Source organism: Cyclopterus lumpus, chromosome 14 (assembly GCF_009769545.1).
Source record: "Cyclopterus lumpus isolate fCycLum1 chromosome 14, fCycLum1.pri, whole genome shotgun sequence".
Lineage (NCBI taxonomy): Eukaryota > Metazoa > Chordata > Actinopteri > Perciformes > Cyclopteridae > Cyclopterus > Cyclopterus lumpus.
The window spans coordinates 18,449,007-18,468,882 of NC_046979.1; the positions used below are offsets into that span (position 1 = coordinate 18,449,007).

Sequence of the window (19,876 nt, forward strand, 5' to 3'; positions counted from 1 at the left end):
CAACAGTCCTGCTTCTTCCTGACCTTCTTGACGTGACCTTGAAGGACTTGACAGACGGGACCGGCGTGGGTCGCCCTCTGGCCTCGCCCTCCCACCCTCTGCATCAACCCATTCACCTCTCTTGACTCTTTTCCTGCCTTCTCCTCCCTTCTGCTCTCCCTCGTCATGTTTCACCACGGGGCTTACCGGTCGCCTTTGTCATTAATAGAGGAATGTCCTGGCTGAGAACGACATCTCGTGTTTTATCGTGTGGCTCTTGAGCGGTAAGGGGATGGGGTGGGGGTGGGGGGGTTCAAGGGCAGCACCTTCACATTCAAGGCCCCCCCAGGGGTGAAGACAAAACTTAACTGGCCCTATGGGGAGCATACGGCAACGTTTCTTGCTGACAAACCAAACCCCAAAACAGATGAGTTACAAATATGAGTTAATGGTTTCTTTGATCAAGTCAAAAGGTGTGTGAGACTGCAGTGGGATGCCTCTATAGTCAGAACTTTCTGCACACCTCCAGGCCTCCCTTCTCCCCATAGCCAGGGCAAGACCAGGCCCGATCCCATCTGCAGAGCTATTTTGACAAGCCACCCCCCTTAAAAAAACTCCAGGGTTCAAACCGCTTGAAGATCATAGGACTAATACATCAGTAATAATAAGTTGCTGCCCCATGAACGCCTCATTCATCGGAGAGAGGCAGCCATATAGTACAGTTGTAACTGGAGGGCCATTAGGCACTCATCATATGATTCCATTTAACCCCCCCCCCCCCCCCTTGTGGATAAAACCTCTTCAGCTCTGCAGGCGGGAGTGAGAACCAAGAATGAACTCCGACCAGCAATGCCAAAAATCTGAGCTGATAAGGAAGTGCACAAACCTCTCTCTCTTTGCATGTGTCGAAGTCTCCAACTCCGCCCAACAAAAATTGTCCTCAACCACCCACAGACACACACACATGCACACACACCCTTACACACACACACACACACACACCCCTTGCAGCCAGCTGAAGGTGTTTTGGAAGGAGGGATTTTAATAACAGCAGTCTGGCACAGAACGTATCATCTGGCCTCTGTCTGTCTTTATGAGCATGACATGGCGTTCTATTTTTAGGGCGGCATTTTCTCTCCCGCTGCCTGCTCCCGACGACAGCCTGATGAAACCCTGACCCCTGCGCTCTCCCTTTGAAGTGGCAAGTGAGAGATGGGCCGCCCTAATACGAAGCCCTTTAGACGCAAACACTTTGCATTCTCCGATGACGGTAGCAGGCCTACGCACATAGGCGCTCACATGGGCAGCTGTGCATGTTTATGTATGCGTGTGCACAATCACAAATACACAATTGCCCGTGAAAGACAAGTGTGTCAATCAGCTGAGATAACGCAAGGTTTTCTGTAATTTCAAGGGTAATTTTGTGCGAAAGTAAACTCTAAACCATTTTACGCTGGTTCAATTTGAAACTGTTTCCCGGCTGGCGTAACAATGCGAACTTAACGGAACTTCATTTGAACAATTAGCGTCGCTAAAGTAGTCCGTAAAAATAAACCGCAGGTTTGATGCATTTCGAGATAAGTTCAATGAGGCATTTAGTTGAATCAACAACGTTCAGTCAGCCTGTGTCTCAGTTCCTCATTTGACACAAAGAACTCGCGGATGTTTCTGCTGCCGAGACTCCTTTTCCACCCGGCGGCTGGCTAACAATGCTGACAGTGCAAACAAAGGCTAAAGTGCTGGCAGAGGGCGGGAGCTGCACTTCCCTGACCGTGCGGCCGGTCGTGACGGCGTTATTAGCTGTAAACCGCCATACAGCAGTATGTCCACTCGCATGCACACAACACTTTACATAGCAAATAGTGTTCTGCTATATTTACGCTCGTAATATCAAATATAGCGCCTTTAACACAACGACGACATGCGAGGCCACTGCCATTACCTTGTTAGATTAGAACTACCATAATAGGGATGCATTCTTTATGCTATTTCAAATACAAATAATGAAGATACCCTGAAGACTATTACGATTGTGATAATTAAGTGATAAGATAATTACAGTAACCTACAGTGTCAGCACAGTTGTCACGACTTTGCCACGGTGCCAGACATCAAACCCAAGTCAAGTGAACTGAAATACAAACCTTTAGGTTGAATTTGACTTTAAATTGATTAAAATACATATGTATGTTAGATGCAAAAAGTAGGAAAGGACCTGCATGCAACAAGTGAGGCTGGAAACGATGGGAAACCGGACTCTGGACAAAATATAAGCTTGTACTAAATACTTGTTGAGAGGGGCATATTTCGAAATCCACACATATACACATCCAGGTGATATTCCAACAGCGTCTATGAGCGTTTGGAGAGGTACTTCCCACCGAGCGGTGCTGTGGACATCTCACTGTTTGTGTATAAAAGTTTTGCGGTGGTGCTGTCGACAAGCTCAAATTGGACAGGGGGGGGGGGGGGGTGGGGTGGGGGGGGGGTGGGGGGGGGGTGGAGGGGGGTTGGAGTGAGAAAGGGGAGAGCCACAAGCTGCTAATCGCTGGGAGAAAAAAAGGAGCCAGCATCCGAGAAACACCACCTCTCAAAGCAAACAACACGTCTTCCACATTTTACGTACGGTGTGGGGAGGGCAGTGCTTCTGTGCCGCCGGCTCAGAGTCAATGTTTAGCTTAGCAACGCTGGCATCGAGGCGGAGAAGAAAAGAAAAACCACACTGAGGACAAGACACGTGGAAGAAGGTGGACGAAAATACACCGGCAGATGCCGCAGGAGTAACGCGCGCACCTTTAGGCCCAGAGAATTTTCCACCTATTTAAGGTGACGGGAGAGAGAGTGCAGCGGTGGAGACGCGCACCCCTCCGCAAATCATTCACATCTCGTTTACGCTAAACTGAGCCCGCAGGTCAAGGCGACGTCTGTTTAAGCCTGTGTGTCCAACCTCCTCACTGTCACAATACTCTTATTCAACTGGAAGGCCTGTCCTGGTCACCTGTAGGTTAAAACGGTGTGTGATTGATTGTTAATGAACTAAAAAGGCGTGCTTGCGCGCTTTAAGTGGCGTTTGCAGCGGCCCCAGGGCCAGTTAGTGTTGCTTCGTAGCTGTAGGAATGCAGCGGTGATCAGGGGTCATGTGGTGGATGGATGGAGTGTCAAGAGCTTCCAATTGAGAATTAAGTAAATGTAACCTCTAATTCCTCTTTCACATTTGTTTGTGTAGATTCACCCCGTTACCCCAAAGGTCATAAATGATCACACTGAGCACCACAACCCACTTTCCTACCCCACAGCAAGACAAGAGGAGGCCTAATTCCATCCATCGCAAGCTTTATCCAACCGCGCTGTCCTTTTTCCATCCAACCTGCTCACCTGAAGCTCACCTGTTTTTTTCTTTCCTTCAATTTTCTCTTTTTGTGCCTCACCAGTCACCAAAACCACTGCTCAGTGACTGCAAAATGCAAAGCACACCCACTTGGCTTTTGAAGTGGCGACAAAAAGAGGAATGCACTTTCTCATCGTGGAGGTAAAACCTGAAGTATTCCTCTCATTGGTCACGAAGCCAAGCCCCCCCCACCCAGCGATAAAAGCACGTTATTATGCTTGCTAATCTCCGACAATTGCACAGAGCTCGTGTTAAATGTACACTGCCGTACAGTTTAGGTACCGCCGTGCACACCCCCACGTCTACAGAATCCGTCTGTGAATTAGCACCGTGACCAGCTGGTGACCTCAGGTTTCCCACCGATTACGAGGCACTCAGGTGGTAAGATGAGGACACCGGCATTAACAGCACAGGGCGGCGTGAATACAGCAGCCATCTGTACTTAATGAGCCTAGAAATCTTTGTGAAATTGTGTACAGGCCCTCCCAGAGAAACTGAGGTCAACTTTAGCAGCTGGAACTTAAATGATACTGTGATTGCTCAGGGCTCTTATCTGTACAAAATATTTTTGGTCTGAGACCCATGGGAATGTTCTCTCCTGTCTACAGTATGTGACGACAACAGAAGACTTATCACTCTGTTTTCCCGTCCTTGGACTGCAGATACTTCACCAACATCCATTACTACTGACGGCTCATTTTCGCTTTCAACCCTCGTTCCAGGTTGAGTCAACCCTATCGGTAGCCAGCACTTTGGACGGTCTGTCAGAGTATTTTTGTTTGTTAGTGCACAAACCAAACTGTTTGGAGTTGAAAAGAAAGGGGCTACCCGCCAATATGTCACGATTGACCTCTATCATAGTCACTGTGTCATGGTTGGTGGAAAGTGACCCATTATAAATCATACAAATACATAATTTCTCTTTTTTCCTCTTGACTCCTTCTTCACCTTATTACACATGCATTCATGTTTATAATAAAGAACCAGGACGATTCAAAAAGAAGTCCTGAGCCATGCTCGCTGGAGAGGTTTTCAAATGAAGCTCAGTCTGTCGTCATATTTTATTACGTCATCATCACCCCCAAAATAATAATAAAAATCAACCAAAATCCAGCAATTTGACAGATACAGTGAATTCATTGGATTAAACGGGTTTAGTCACAGATTGCAGAATGCTTTCTTTGTTTTAATTAAACCACCATTGCGGCAAGCTGGACAGCTAACCAGAGGGAACATTTTGTTTTTGAAAGGCTAAACGCCAATAACTATGAATTGAATCAGAATATTTGGTTATATATTTCTTTTTTTTAATTATTACTTTTGGGAATTTAAAGCGCCCTGGAGTTATTGGAAATGTTTGGATCCCACAAGTCCGAAACAGTCCTACACAGCCACCACTGGAATCTAATTCTACAAATGGTATAATACTGGTATAATGGTATAATACCAATCAGAGTTTCCCCATTCTGCAGCAGCGGCATTCAAACATTGATTTAGAATTCAAATGTCAACGTTATGAATGAAGCTTCAAACTATGAACTATGATTCTGCTTGCATAGGGAACGGCCTCACAAAAGAGACATTGTTCGGCTTTATCCAAAACCCTGTGAGAGTGGCTTCTCCATTAATAGCTGCAGCATCATGAAAGGAACAAGAAACAGAGGAGGCTGGCTCGGGAAAATACCCTCACAGTCACAACACCATCTATTTTTAAATAAAAGACTGAATAAATATGACAAGCTAATCAAATTACCAATGATATTATGGGTACCATATGAGCCATAATGAGTGAAGAGAAGGCAGCCATTGATATCTTCCCATTTATATGAGCTAACTTTAGCAGCAGATGAAATGGGTGGGAAAAGACGGTCGTCAGGGTCAAACAGAGGAGTGTGGCGAGTCAGTCGTGCCGTTTTTAAAGAGAAAAGTTATGACGCATACGGTACCAGACGGAGGAAATATCTGAAAAGGCCCAACAGAATCACTTAAAGACGTTAAAAAGCAGGAGAAATATTTGGAACAGTCCCGCTGCCGCTTGGTAGAAAGGGGAAAAATAAGCCCAAAGCTACTTCCACATCACGTTAGAAGCTGTTGCGTATCAAGATGAAATGACGACAGCAGCGTAAACCTATCTGACCAAGAGAAAAGGATTATGAAATGAAGACGGGGCTCGTTGCTCAGAGGACTGAAAAACAGATTTGGAAATGTCGCTGCATGGTTTTCGAACTTCTCTTGGAGTGATTTACAGTTTCTCTTATATTATAAACAGCAAGAAGTCTGATGAGTGTGTTTTGTGAGCTTCAAAGGTTAAGATCTAGAGTAATCTAAGGTGCATGGCCCCTTGCCAGTCTATGAGCCAAGAGTCCACCTTTGACCAATAGAAAGAAACATAAAGTTATGCCGTATCCTTTTGAAGACAACCGTGCGACTGTCTGGCAAAGACAAGCAAATAATTAATTTTCTTGGGAGAGAACTCAAAGCAAAACTGCTAACAGAGATGCATTTCATCCTCGCCAAAATGTCCTTTGTGTACCTGCTGCTTTTTGCATTTACTCCCAAAAGCTGAAATATTCCCCCTTTTCCAGATGTTGCCCTGTGTTCCTCCTGCTCGACTCGTCTCTGGTGAACCGGAGACGTTGGACTCAGCTACTGGAGGAAAAGCAGCCAAAGGCAGCTGCCATTGCATTTCCAGCCTGTCTTTGCTAAAAAAAAACAGCAGGCAGGAATGACCGGAGGTCAGTGTCACCCCCGACAGACAATCACACACAAGGAGACAAAAACATTGTCATGGCTGTGATTTATTCCTCCCTTCCACGGGCTTCCCTTGTTTTCAACCACTTCCTGTCACTGGGACCGCTCTTCCCGGCCTGAAAGTTAAGACCACACGAGAGGACAGATTGGACCATTCAGACCAGTTTTCAAAACTTGTGCAGAGCAACGTATTTGTGTTATTATCCATCCTTTAGTTAGCCACAGCGAAAGTAGTTGTTACATTTTCCTGATCCGTTCTGCTGTTGGCTCCTGTTTACAAGGAAAATAATCTCCACTTGGCAAACAGGGACTTTTATATGGTACATATGGAGTCATGGAGCCACGGATTACATTTTTAAACTAATAATATCATCATTTATATCAGTAAAGTATGAAATCTAAATATTTCTACATATCCTTTGACCTCCGATAATTTTTTTTACTTTCTTCTATCTCCAAACTTTATAAATGTATTTAAAAGGGTAGTACTCCCGAGTTTGTATTGTTTGCATTAACACTAGCTTGATGAGTTCTATATTCCCTACTCATCCCACCAAACATTTGCTCATGTTTGGGACTGCGGTGGAAAATTAGCTTTTGAGATAACTTTGACACACACACACACACACACATATATATATATATACATATATATATATACATATATATATATACATATATATAAACTGAGTTGCCAGGTGACGAGGTACACCTATAGCTAAAACTAATAGGTAATAATAACATAATCACATATTGAGTATTTGATGAATGCCAGCAACCGTCTTGTTTGACAGTAATTATACCACGGTTTAGATGAACGAAATCAATTTAACAATCATATATGGCTATGACATCATAAATACCAAATAAGCACATCAGTGTTGTTCACCTCTCGATCCCTCCTTTGGCCACCTTTCTACCGGATGTGCACTTGCACACATGCACATATACGTGTAGTGAGTTAGAGCGTTTAAACAGGATTACTGCACAATCAGGCCGTAACTCTTTTCATCTTAGAGGAGCAGAATCAATAAGCGAGGCTTTCTATGGGAGACAACAAGTTCAGACACGAGGCCGAAGACTCGATCACGGTAAAAGCTCGCCGTTTGCATAAAACCGTGGATTCTAACTGACAATGGGGGGAAGTCAGCCTGGCGTCTCCGAGAGCCCAGATCACAGCCCTCTGTCCAGAGCAAGGTTAGCCTGGCGTGGCGTTCAGAGTAGCGCTACTGGAACCCGCTGCGAGGCCTTTACTCGTTGAGGCATGCGTCGCTCCGTGACTTAGCTTGAGAACCTTTCCAGGGCTTTGGTGCAAACAGAAAATCCAGGCTGGCGAGCGAAAAGCCGCCGAATAACTTCTAGCACGACATGCTGGCAGAGGAAGCCCGTGGCCTCCGCTTGTGTTGTGTTGTGTAATGATGCAAAACCACATGAGCGGTGGATGGTTTTGATTCAGGCAAGTGCATAAAGAGGGCTGTGTCTGAGACACAGATCGGTAGGAAGCATGCAAGTCTTATTCTAGAAGATTCAAAGTTGACAAGAAGGTGAGTCAAAATAAATATAAAAGCCGTGGGGTCGACCTTATAGCCGAGTGGTTACGGCGCAGATCCAAGAAATATGTCAGGGTGTGGCTTAAACTGAGGCCAAGAGGTGAAAAAAAGAAGAAAAAAAGGGGAGACCATCACAATCAATATTATTGTTCTAAGCTTTTCTTAATTTGAGAAAAATCACTATAGTATGCCAATAAGATTCCTTGAAAATAAGTGCAACGTATTGTTCCCCATATGTTGCTAAATTTAGTTTCCTACAGGGTTCTAAAAATATTTCTTTAGGGAGTATCAACTTGTGTGCAAAGAACAATATCCTTCTAAGATTGACTGCATTGCAGGATTATTAAAGACTTCCACTTCAAAGTTGGAGGAGCAGTACTTCTGCTCATTTCATACAAATATGTGAATGTGGGTGAGAGGTTGCCAGCAGTGCAGAACGCACCAGGAGAGGGCGATGAGTAAATGCACAACTTTGTATCGAGGGTGTCTGGAGAAAGCGTTTCCTTTTAATCTGAAGACGTCCGGCAGCACAGACATCCTCAGAGACAAACTGTGAGATCCATTGGGTAAAACAAAGAGCAGCGAGAGGCGGCACAGATCACAGCAAAAGGAATCTCTCCATGTTTATGATGTCGCCTGCGGATAGAAACCTTTGAAAACCAAAATAAAAACAAAGGACAACAATGAAACCTTATCCCTCAAGGTTTGGAGGCTCACTTTGTTTGGTTTACAGTCTATTCTGAGTGCGCGCGGTGCAACACGAGCCCTCTGTGGCCGTCGAGGTATCTATAGATCAGGGGCGGGCTGCAGTCAGACTAAACTGTAAACAAGTCCCATCCAGAGACCGCGGCTGACCCAGCACCGCACATCCCGAACAGTCTGATTCATCCTCCTCGAAAGGCCAAACTCTTCAACAGCTGCACGATGAATCCCCTCTCCCACCCCCACCCCACCAATAAATCCACCACGACCAAAAAGCTTTGAATCTCGCTACGGAAGCCAGGATGCAGGTGGCTGGAGCGGAGTTTACTGCAACACATACTTTCCAGGCGACCAAAACAACAAGAGAGAACAACCCCCCCCCCCCCCCCCCACACACACACACACACACACTCCCCCTTCACTTCTCCTGATTTCAAAGGCGATCTGCAGGGAGGGAGAAAGCACTCGGAAGCAACAGCCTTTTGTTCCAGGGTACTTTTGCATGAGGGAGAGACCGTGTTTTGTTTATGGGACAACATAGTGTTGCCATTAAGGCTTTAATCAGAACTGTTTTCGGGAGTCAGCATTGAGTGACAACACCCCACCACCACCACCCCCCTTTGGCCTGCTTGGTCTGGTTCCCACTGGAGGAGCAACAGGAGGAGGAAGAAAGGAGCAGGGAAGTGTGGGAATGTCTCTACATCGTCGCCACGGCGGGCAGCTCCTACACATGGCTTTAAATTAGGGGAAACGAAAACACAGGCTAAAAAAAGGCAGTCGCCTAACTATATTCCTGCCTGCTAATTTGTCACCACTTGAAAAAACGAGGGGGGAAAAAATAGCAACAGTTTTGAATCACACTACTTTAAAGTTGGGATATGCCAGCCAGCGTGCATGGCAGGATACTTAAACACAAGGGGGATTTAGGTCAGTCGCACATACATCTAAACCATCGTGGGCGGAATCTATGGAGCTCCGGCTGCGTTCATATTAGAGGGAAGCAGAGTGTCTGGTTCTGGCTGGCTGGCTGGCTGGCTGGCTGGGATCGGACCAGTGACAGCTGGGGCTTGAAAAAGCCTTACATCCAAAGCCAGGGCTCACTGCCACTTGCTACATAGCAGCGCTGAGCTAAGCCCACCCCCCTCCTGTCCAAGCCCTCACTCTGAAAGATCACCGTCCTGAACAAAACATTAGGCTCCTGCCAAATAATTCCCTCTAAAACCATCTTCTCTTTAAAGGCTGAATCCAAGAGCGGAAGGGGTGCCGGAGAGAAGATGGCAAGACGGAATATCTGTCTGCTGCCATGTCTGGAAGTGGAAGTGGGGGTCACGGAGAGGGGAGTTTCTCAGGGCATGGAGTATTTTCAACGGTGTGTGTGTGTGTGTGTGTGTGTGTGTGTGTGTGTGTGTGTGTGTGATCTGTACCTTATCGAGCATCGGCAGACAGCGGGGGACCTTGTGCTCCATTTTGACAATGGTGATGAAGGGACTCTCTTGTCGTTCATCCTCGCTTGTGTTGCACAGAGACAGAGGGTGATACTGCAACAACAAAAAAGGGAGAGAAAGAGGTTATCATCTCACACGAGAAAAGGAAAATAATCACTTGTAAAAATCAGAAATGAGCAGCAACGCAGATCTCTCCGGATCGGGATTTGTCTGGCGTATGAGGAATACATGTGTCAAGTAATAACAAAAAATATTTGTCGCGTCTTAAAACAAAATCAGCTGAGCACACTGATGGAGAGCTGGTACAGTGAAAACTGCACACTTTAATACTAATCTCACGTACCGTTGACAATAAATAAAAAACTTAAATTGGCTGGATGGAATCACTTGAAATATTTGACATACTTGAATGAACTTTGGTGGAGACTTGCTCCTCTGCACCGAACTCTTACTGAACGTAACCATTTAGATTATTTAATTATCTTTTAAAGTTAGTATTTAAGTGTAAAGAGATTTGGAGTGGAGGCGGAGGTGGTGGGGGAAAAACAAATCAAACCACATCTGTAAACCAATAGAACAGATTACACTAACCTCTAGAATCATACCCTGTATCCTGATATAACAACAACACATGTAACCTGCAAGTATGTAACCTAAAGGATGTTGAAGCAAAACAATGTTTTAGATAATCTGGACAGTCAGAAATGGTTATGTCTTCAATGAAGGCGTTTCCTTTCTAAACCGCTCTCAGTTGATATCAAGAGGGAAAACTCTGGCACCCAAGCAAAATCAATTACACGGACGGCGATGTTCACTCCCACTCAAAGCCTTGAGGACAGAGAGAACGAGAGATAGTCTTTGGTAGGAACATTTGATCCCCTCTGAAAGGGAGGAAATTCGTAGCTGCTGAAAGGCTGCATTTAAGGGCTCAAGGGATAGCAGTGGTGTTTGCAAGTCACAGACATGCTGTCACGGGTACGAGGAATCGCACGGCAGTCCAAAAGGAAGCAAACCGCTCCTTAAAAAATAAATAATAATAAAACACCCGCTAGCATCACTTCCCTCACATGGCATCGTTGAGATGCTCCCTCCATCATTCCTTGTTACAGCTCACCCAGCAGTGGCCCAGTAACCTGCCCCCCCCCCCCCCCCCCCCCCCCCCCCCCCCACACCCCCCCCCCCCCCCCCCACACACCCCAGCGGAGAGAGCGGTCCCACCCTGCTGGTACTGCTCTGGTGGGCCTCTTCATGTGGCTGTGGGCTGAGGTCACGGGGCTCCCCCTCATCTCATCTCACCCAGCGGAAATCCTTAAATTAAAAAGACCCGTGGGTGACATCAACAGCTGGCACCTCCCCCACCCCCCACCCTTGGTCCAGGGGAATTGACGTAATGTGCTGCAAAAGGGCTGGTGCATGTCTGTCACAAGGAGAGAGAGTAGAGGGGGGAAGAGAACGCTGACTCTGGGCACGGAGGTAAAAGACGACGTGAGGGAAACACCTCGGGCCAGACCTACAGACCAGTGATTACTAATGAAATGTATTGATGACCTACAGACCAGTGATTACCATAACATCCACTTTCAAAATTAAAGGACGGTACGTTCATCTGACAGGGACAACTGATTCAACAATTTCCTTATCCAACGGTTTGTATGATATCTTCTTAAAAATGTTTGTCATTTTTTCATGCATTCTCTCAGGAATGTCCAGGAACACGAGCGAGAAATGCACCAGCGCAGAAATACTATAAATATATATAAATAGGAAAAGAATACCAAAGTATGTAAGTTACTTACTTAAGTATGTAAAATATGTTAAAATAAGTCAACGATGACTTTGTTTCACTCGAGACCTGAACAGCCGCCTCCGAGGTGAAAGTCCTGTGTTTGTTGACTCATCCATCCATCCCAACCGTCTCCTTGAATCTGGCTCACGATTACGTGGGTTATATATTAATCATAGGGCATCACATCTTGTAGGTATAAGTACGAACAGTGAATGAGAATAGCCTGGCAGGGATGTGAGAGTTCATCAGACAAAAAAAAGATTAGGAACCGTAGGAACTGTAAAGTACTGAAGACAAGGAGATGAGTACTCAAAGACGCTAAAGCATGCAGAAACAAATCCAGAATATGAGTTGAAGATGAGATAGGAAATAAATAATCCTGATTGAAGACCTCGCCCTGCATGATGTTCTGAATGGAAGCCCCTGTTGTGGAAGCCAGGCAGCATGAACCCCTGGCCTGGACGGCATGCCAGCTGCCTCTATACCAGCCCACATTTACTAGGCCCTAATTAGAGGCTTACAGCTGAACAAAGAAAAATCAATAAAAAAATATCCTTTAATGACACCACTTCCCCGATGCCATGACCTCTGCTCTCTTTTACTATAGCTTTCTGGGAAATGTTTTGAAAAAATAAATGATTTCTCCAGGCTTGGTCGGTCATGTTTGGATCTTGTTGTGATGTTAAACATGTCGACGCACGGGGACTGTGCAATCATTCCTAATAAAGCAGATAATAATCCCAAAGCTGAACCAATCGAGCTCAGACGTAGTGGCTGGTTTTCACTCTCCTCTCGCTCTTCTGATGCTCGGAGGGCAACCACCGCCACGGTCACAGTGTCTATGTTTTGCGTCCCTGACGAGATTACGCATTAACTTCTATTTTAAATCTGCCCACACCACGTGCAATCAGATGGCTACTCTCCATGTGCCACCAGCGGTGCAGTGTGCGCCACTTAGGAACACGCTGCAACGGGACTATAAATCACAACTGGGACAGTGTGCAACGTCTTCATTTGGGTTATGTTCGGCCGTGAGAAAAAAGAAGAAAAAAAGGGGGGCCTGGGAAACCAAATCACTGAGTCTCCATTTCACAGAGACCAGAAACCACAGGGCACGCAAACAGCTCCCCACAGACTGTTAACAATGCTCACTGCTGCGTTCTGCCTCCTCCTCCTCCTACTCCTCATCTGTCTAGATCTGTTGCAAAACCGACGGGGACGTGTCCCTCGGTTCCTTTGTAGCCACGATTAAAGGCATTCCTTTCCAGCTCAATCAAAAGACTACCCCAAGAGTATTCTGAGGCAAGCATCTGACAGCCTCAAAAACAAATACATGGAAAGAAAAAGAGGAGAATAACTAGTAGCTGCGGTGAGAAGTCAATAATATTTTCTCTCTCCCCCCCTCCTTTGCTTAGCCGCGCGGATCTTCTTTTTTCATCTGCCAATAATCAGCAAGAGAGCTTTCTAGTTCATCTGCTGCCAGCAGGGAACCAGGCGCAGGCAGTTATGTCAGAGTGCGTTAAAGGGGGTGGGAGGCATTAAAGATAGTGCACCTCTCATCAAGCTCCACCACTCAATTACCAGCCCCTTCGGTCATAGGCCTCCTCAGGAATGATCAAAACGAAGCAGATTGGTTTAGTAGGGGATGAAAGAAGTGCATCAGTGCGATTATTCTATCACACAGTGCGGATCAAGGCGGGGAGCGAGCACGGCAAACGGCTCCTTCAATGGAGCTCTGCCCAGAGGCCTGGAAAGCCTGCCAGGGTTGGTGCATATCAGGGAAGAATTCAATCAGCCCTGCCACATGTGTGCACACACACACACACACACACACACACTCGAAATCTTCCATGCAGGCTGTTAAAGTGAGAAAGAAGTGAGTTTAGAAATTGAGACCAGGCTTCAGCTTTTGGTCGCCAACGTTAACAGCATGAGTTTTATTTGCATATTAGCTGTCCTATTATTAGACTCCTTTTCTTCAGTAATGCAAAACTCAGCATTACACAGTTAATTTCTGCTTTGATTCTATCTCTCTAAAAAAGGGCGGGTTGCCAAAAAGAGCAAATGGCACCGCATGTAAAAAAAAGTTGAAAGAGATTGGAATCTGGTTGCCCCGGGCAACTGGTACAGCATGTGCCTGCTGAGATTTGGCTCGGTGTACGTATTAGTTGAGGGATGAGGGAGCCCGAGGTGATGGGACGGGCTGAGACACTGACCCATTGCTCCCCGTTGCTGCAGCAGGAGCGCGCTGCGACTGTGCGTGGTCGCTAGAGGCACCTGAGCATGTGCTTGCATGCGAGTGTGTGTGTGAGCGCATGAGCGTGTATATACTGATCCAACTGTGCGAAAAGTCACTCTGTGGTCCTGCAGAGGGGTAAGTCACCCAGCGCTGGATGCAGGGGCGTTTGCAGAAGTCTTAGTGGTTATTTCTCAAATGTCATATATCCGTATATATATTAATATCCATCCCTGGACCAATAGTCTCACACACCACACACACACACACACACACACACACACACACACACACGGTGTGGTCCAGCTCTCAGTGCCACAGTTGACACAGTTACACATTCCTCATACTCCTCCATCAAACAGTATCTCATGACTCTACACAAAGTAGATTTACATGGAAGGCTCATACGAGCATGATGCCGAGGGTCTTTCTCTGCCGCAGCATCTGGAAAAGTGGGCTCTGTGGGGCCCTCGCCTCTCCTCTCTTTGCACATGCAAAACGAACGGGAGCCATTACTGCTTTGGTGCTGTCAAAACAAAAGGCGTGTCATCTTTCCCCCTGCGCTTTATTGACAGTGTCAGCCCCATATCCAGTAACGGTTACCGCGGAGAATGACTTGAGGGAAACTTGATCCCATAATGAGGCCCAAATAATTACCACCAACCCCAAATTTGCCCAGGCGCTTTCTTTAAGTAGGAGTGCTCCCCCCCACCCACCCACCTCCTACCCCCCACCCCCCTGACTCCGGGCCCGTCAGACTGTCTCTGTTTTATAAAAGGGGTGAGACAAGGGAAAAGAAGAAAGAACCTGGAGAGGGACGAGGAACTGGTCTTGAAGAAAGGGAGCCGAGGAGTGACGTTGACCGCTGTCAACAAACCAGGCTGCTGAGTGCTTGTACCGGTGCAATGTCACATGACGAGGGCACCGGTTACTCAGAAGGTTTTCATCATAACATGCAGCGGGAAAAAAAGAAAAGTTGAACTGGGATGAACTGAAATAAACTAGCTACCTTTGAATCCCAAAAAACGTACAGCACTCAGAAAAACATTAAAATCACGAGCACTAGTATGACAATAAACTGACATCTACAGATGTTGTATTAGGTAGCGACCAGTTGAAGGGCATCGGACCCCTTTTTAAGCCTGAGAGAGGGATGGAGCGCTGTGTCCTGTCCACGCTTCCTGCGCAGGCCCTGAGGTCTTGCACAAACACGTATAAGTACACCACCAACAACCAGGGCCACTCCGTCAGCCTCGGGCCAGCGCGGTGCTATACATTTCAAAGCTCCAAGAGTTGAACATCAACACAGCACTTCCCTGTCATAACAAGTCAGTGGGTCGGTAACCCGGCAGTTTGTTGGTATTGCAGTGATCCTTCTTCCCCGTAGACACGGGGGCCACATCCACACGCCTTCCAGGCTTCCTCCGGCCCCATCTCTGGCCGGCAGCACCACTTGCAGACTCTCTCGGGTTCCACAACGTCAGTCAGAGAGAAAACCCACACTTCTCAATGCGTCAATCCCCCGTGGCTGGAAACTCTCAGGTCAGCTATGTTGAAAGAGTTTTGAGCCCGGAGAATGAGGAAGGGTGTTCACAGGAGGGGCGCTCCAAGTTACACAGGAGAAGCGACACAAAGGGAAATATGAGGCAAAGGGGCAGGAGGTCTGTTATACGCTAACATGTATCCTAATGACCGCCAATTATGGGCTTTTAAATTGCACTTTGCATCTGCAAATTAGGACAACATGGGAGCGCCAACGTTTTTATTGTGATCAAACAATTCATCATGGGGGGGGGGGGGGGCGTTCATCAGATGCAATCTGTCTAAAAGTTGCGAAGACATGTCACCTATAAAACACAAATGCCGACCTCATGGTGGCACTAGAGGAAGGGTCACGGGATGCCCAAAGTCACGAGGATACGTGGTCTGGCAAGCATGCGAGTGTACCAAATGATGCACCAATGAGATATTTTACCAGATAAGAGAACATATATCACCAGGCAGGTCAGTAGGATTCATCTTCTGGGGACAATGAATGTCTGCAGTAAATGCAATGGCAAGCCATTCAAAGGTTATACATCCGTGGTGGACCTTACGACCGACATTACCATCACTCTCAGAGAGGGACGATGGAGGAGGTTTGCAGTGGGAATCTCTTTAACAAGAGACAGGTGCCCTTTTTTTACACACTTGCACATAAAATTAAAAACCAGGAGGCTGCTGGGGGTGCTTTTAACATCCCACTTTCATTTGGAAATGCAATCCCATGTCCCACCCCCCACCACACTGAACCCGTCCATTAACAAGTCTCATGTGGCAAAATGCTGTTCTTAAAGAAGGGTCAAACTTTATTATGGCATACGAGAGGGCGCCATTTTTCTCCCGTCCCTCTTCCTATTGCTGCTCCTGCTTTTCCGACTGTTCCCCCATTCAACCTCATAGAGCTTTAAACCCTTAACTTAGCTTGAGGGCTGAAAATGGATGCCGCTGTACAGTGACAAACGCAGCCAGAGAGCAATTGCTTTGGTCACAGAGCCCTGTGTGAGGACAGCCTAAAAGCCCACGATGAGGACGTTTAACTATACGACTGTCATTTAAACGCAATAATTGAAAGCTACGGTTGGTAATCTTGAGGAAACACTAGCAAGAGTATGCTAGACTTTTAGAAATGATAAGAAAACCAGGCCAGTGTTGCAAACTGTTTTCCAATGAAGGTAGCTGGCAGCCCTCGCTCCAAAAGTCCCTTAATCTAGCGAGAAAGACGACAAGTCGTCTCTTCAGGCTTATCTCCGAAGCCACGCCCGCAAAAGTATTCATATTCATTAAGATACCAATTTTTCTTTCTTCTTGGGCCAGAGGATTTGATTCATTGCTTGCTGTCGGGATGTCATGCGAATAAAAAAAAAAAAAGTATAATTTTTCTTTAAAGAATATTACACCCTTTAAATAAAGAGCATCAGTTTGAAGTATGCAACTGCCCCCCCCCACCAATAGTAATCATATTTTCAATATTTGTCGACCATTCTCGTTCATCACAACAAGTTAAATAGGCTGCAATTGCTATTTTCTAAGTACCGCTTTAAATTGATTTCTAAGAAGGCAAATAATTTAAATGTAAATGTGGTGTAATGACTCCTGAAAGTGCTCTGTATAAGGGATCATGCAGTTTGTGGTCTTGTCTACCAGTTGGGCGGCAGGTGTGGGTCACCTGTTGGCTGGTGAACGTAATACAACAAACGGTTGCAGGGAAATGTGGGCTGAGGGCCTCAACACTGTAAATCATTTCCCCTGCAATACTCTCCGAGGCATCCCCGTCCTCTCCATCTGCTCAAAACAAACGACAGACAAAAATGACTTAACCCACTGACTTCCTCTTTCCTCGGTTGATTCCTATAACATCTGTCCTCCGGCATGTATACATTTATTGTACACTGCAAAACCTTTCCATCCTTCATCCTTAAATCTTGTCTAGAAAACAACTTTTTTAGAAAGGTCTCTCCAATGTTTCCTTTTAAGATGAAAAACTCAATAAAAGCACTTATTTAGTTATTTTTTTTAAACTGTGCAGTTGTCATTACCTACTATTCTGTCACGGAAGACCCGCTAATTCAATCCAAGGGGAGGAAAGCAGAAGACAGACACATTTCAGTCTACTCCTCCCTAAAAGGAATCCCATCATCACCTGTGGCCAATGTTGGAGGAACGCTGTCATAAAGGCAGCGAGCGAGTAAACACAGCGACTAAATACGTTTTTTTCGCGAATGTTTACGTGACCAGATTGCCTGGGCCCGCGCGCACATCCTGCAACCTGAGCAACCCCTCGGTATATAGGCCTTGGAGCGTAGAGCTGCGTGGACAAAAGTATGCATGCACTATATGGGTATAGGGGTGGTGGAGGAGGAGGAGGGTGGTAGACGTCGCTGAGGCGTGGGCACGCGGCCAGGAGCAGGGAGCTCCTCGTGGAATGCCATGGAAAAGTGAGACAGAGGAATGCAGACTCCATGGAGCAGTGTAAACAGGCTGGGCGGAGAGAATGCTGCCACGCCGCTTTGAAGTCGCCTCCTCTCCTTGCGGTGCGTGCACCCGTGACCCACCCCTGTGTGATTAAGCAAGAACGCATGAGCTTGACTGCACGCGGCATGTACAGTGGGCCCTATGTGTGTGTGTGTGTGTGTGTGTGCGTACTGAGAGAGACAATTTATTACCCAAACACAGATGCACTCACTTCAACACGTTGATCGCGCGCACGCACGCATGCACATGCCTATACACAGACACACAGTCACACAGTCTCACACACACACACAGAGAGAAAACTCGCAACTACTGCTCCTCCTCCGCGTGGCGGACACTTCAAAAGCTTGCGGCCCGGCGGGACGATAGTGGGTTTTATGAGCCGAGTCCATCCATCTCCTCAAACTGCCCCCCCCCCCTCCCCTCCTCCACTCGTAGTCCTGCTTCAATATGGCCTTTCAACATCTTTGTTGGGCGTGCAGCAATGATATCAGGCGAAGAATGTCTCCGGCGTAGACAGCAGACACACAGGCACCGCAGCCTCCACCTCAGCGTCTGAGCCAGCCGGCTGAGGAATCCACTCAAGTGGGCAGGTAAACACTGCTGCCCTTTGGATCGCCAGTCTCCCTTACAACCAGTGTGTGTGTGAAAAAAAAGAGAGTGTGTAACTGATCAAGTGTCACTAGGGTGTAAAGATGTGCATAATTGCGGATAAATGCGCATTGTGGTCGTGGTTTGATGTGCTTTCTGTACAGTAGTACACACAGTACAGAATTAAGGCCCGCAAACTTACGCAGATGATGAGTTAATAGACCAAGAAAAACAGGGATATTTAAGAAAGTCAGTATTAATGACTATTTAATGTGTGCAAATGAATGGACATATGCGCTTCGGGCATGCCGTGTTTTGTCGTACAGGGTCAGGCGATGCCGTCATAAATAAGTAAGCACGGTTGATGCCTTCTTTCATCAGCCTTCCTCAGTAAGAGAAGAGGCTTCAGGTTTGTTCCCCATATTCTGAAATAAACAGGGGCACTAAACTACAGCACTTTCAATTAAAATGTGTGCAGTGTCTTAGCGACCGTCTCTTTAAGCCCCCTCTAGGAAAAGACCAGTCTGCACCCATTGACGACGGCACACCTTTGGCATCTCTCAAGCCGTGGGTGCAGATACTCCGATTTCTTATAATAAGCCTGCATGTGACGTCGGAATGGGAGCCACTTGTAAAATCACTTGTAAAATCACATGCTTTCTGATCTATTTCACAGTTTGTGGGTTGGTCGTCGCTCCAGATACCTGAATACAACACAAGCACTGAAAGAGCTTTCCATGATATGTCCCCTTGAAGTGATAACTAATTTGTTAGCATACAAAACAAAGAGGCAGTTATAAATAATGGTCCACCCAAATATCTAAATATCATTTGTGCTGTTACATCTGCCGTCTTAAGTTTCAGCCTCCCTGTCCCGTCTCCCTTTGTCTGTGTCATGGTGACCTACTGCCTTGGGCTTATGGGAAATAGTGTTTCTTAAAGGCCGCTAAACACCAAAGATATCGAACAATGATATTAATTATTAAAAAATGCCTGGAGTGAGATGAATGAATATTGTTGAGCGAGGCGGGGATTTTAGTAATTTGACTGCCTTTCTAGCCAATCAGGCTGGGATATCATGTTCAGCTAACAGGCACAGACACACGGTCAACATGTTCCTTTGTTTTGACTGTGTGTCATAATTAGGCTGTAATAGACGTATTCATTGGTGCACTTAACCCAAACAAGTTATCTAAAGCATAAGGGGTTTAGGATACCTTCGGTGCCCCGAAGTATCAAAGTACTGGACTCAAGTCGTGCGAGGACATCTACCTGATGTGGCAGCAACGCACACTCGGCGCCGCTCGCCGACAAACACTCAACACATCCATATGTACGCTCGTAAAAGTCTCCATCGTGTGTATACACACATAAATCACTTGTCCTACGTGGTAACATTATGTATACAGTACACACACGGACAGAGTAAAGTTG

The 19,876-nt window shown here is 46.4% G+C and overlaps 1 protein-coding gene across 1 annotated transcript in view; it reads right to left on the reverse strand.

Annotated features, from left to right (window-relative positions):
• The window catches only part of LOC117742675 (E3 ubiquitin-protein ligase RNF43), a 66,458-nt gene that overhangs the window by 13,883 nt on the left and 32,699 nt on the right, over positions 1-19,876 (reverse strand). Inside the window, exon 2 of the mRNA XM_034550243.1 lies at positions 9,795-9,908. Coding sequence (XP_034406134.1) covers positions 9,795-9,908 — 114 coding nt within the window. The remainder of the gene's footprint in view (positions 1-9,794; positions 9,909-19,876) is intronic.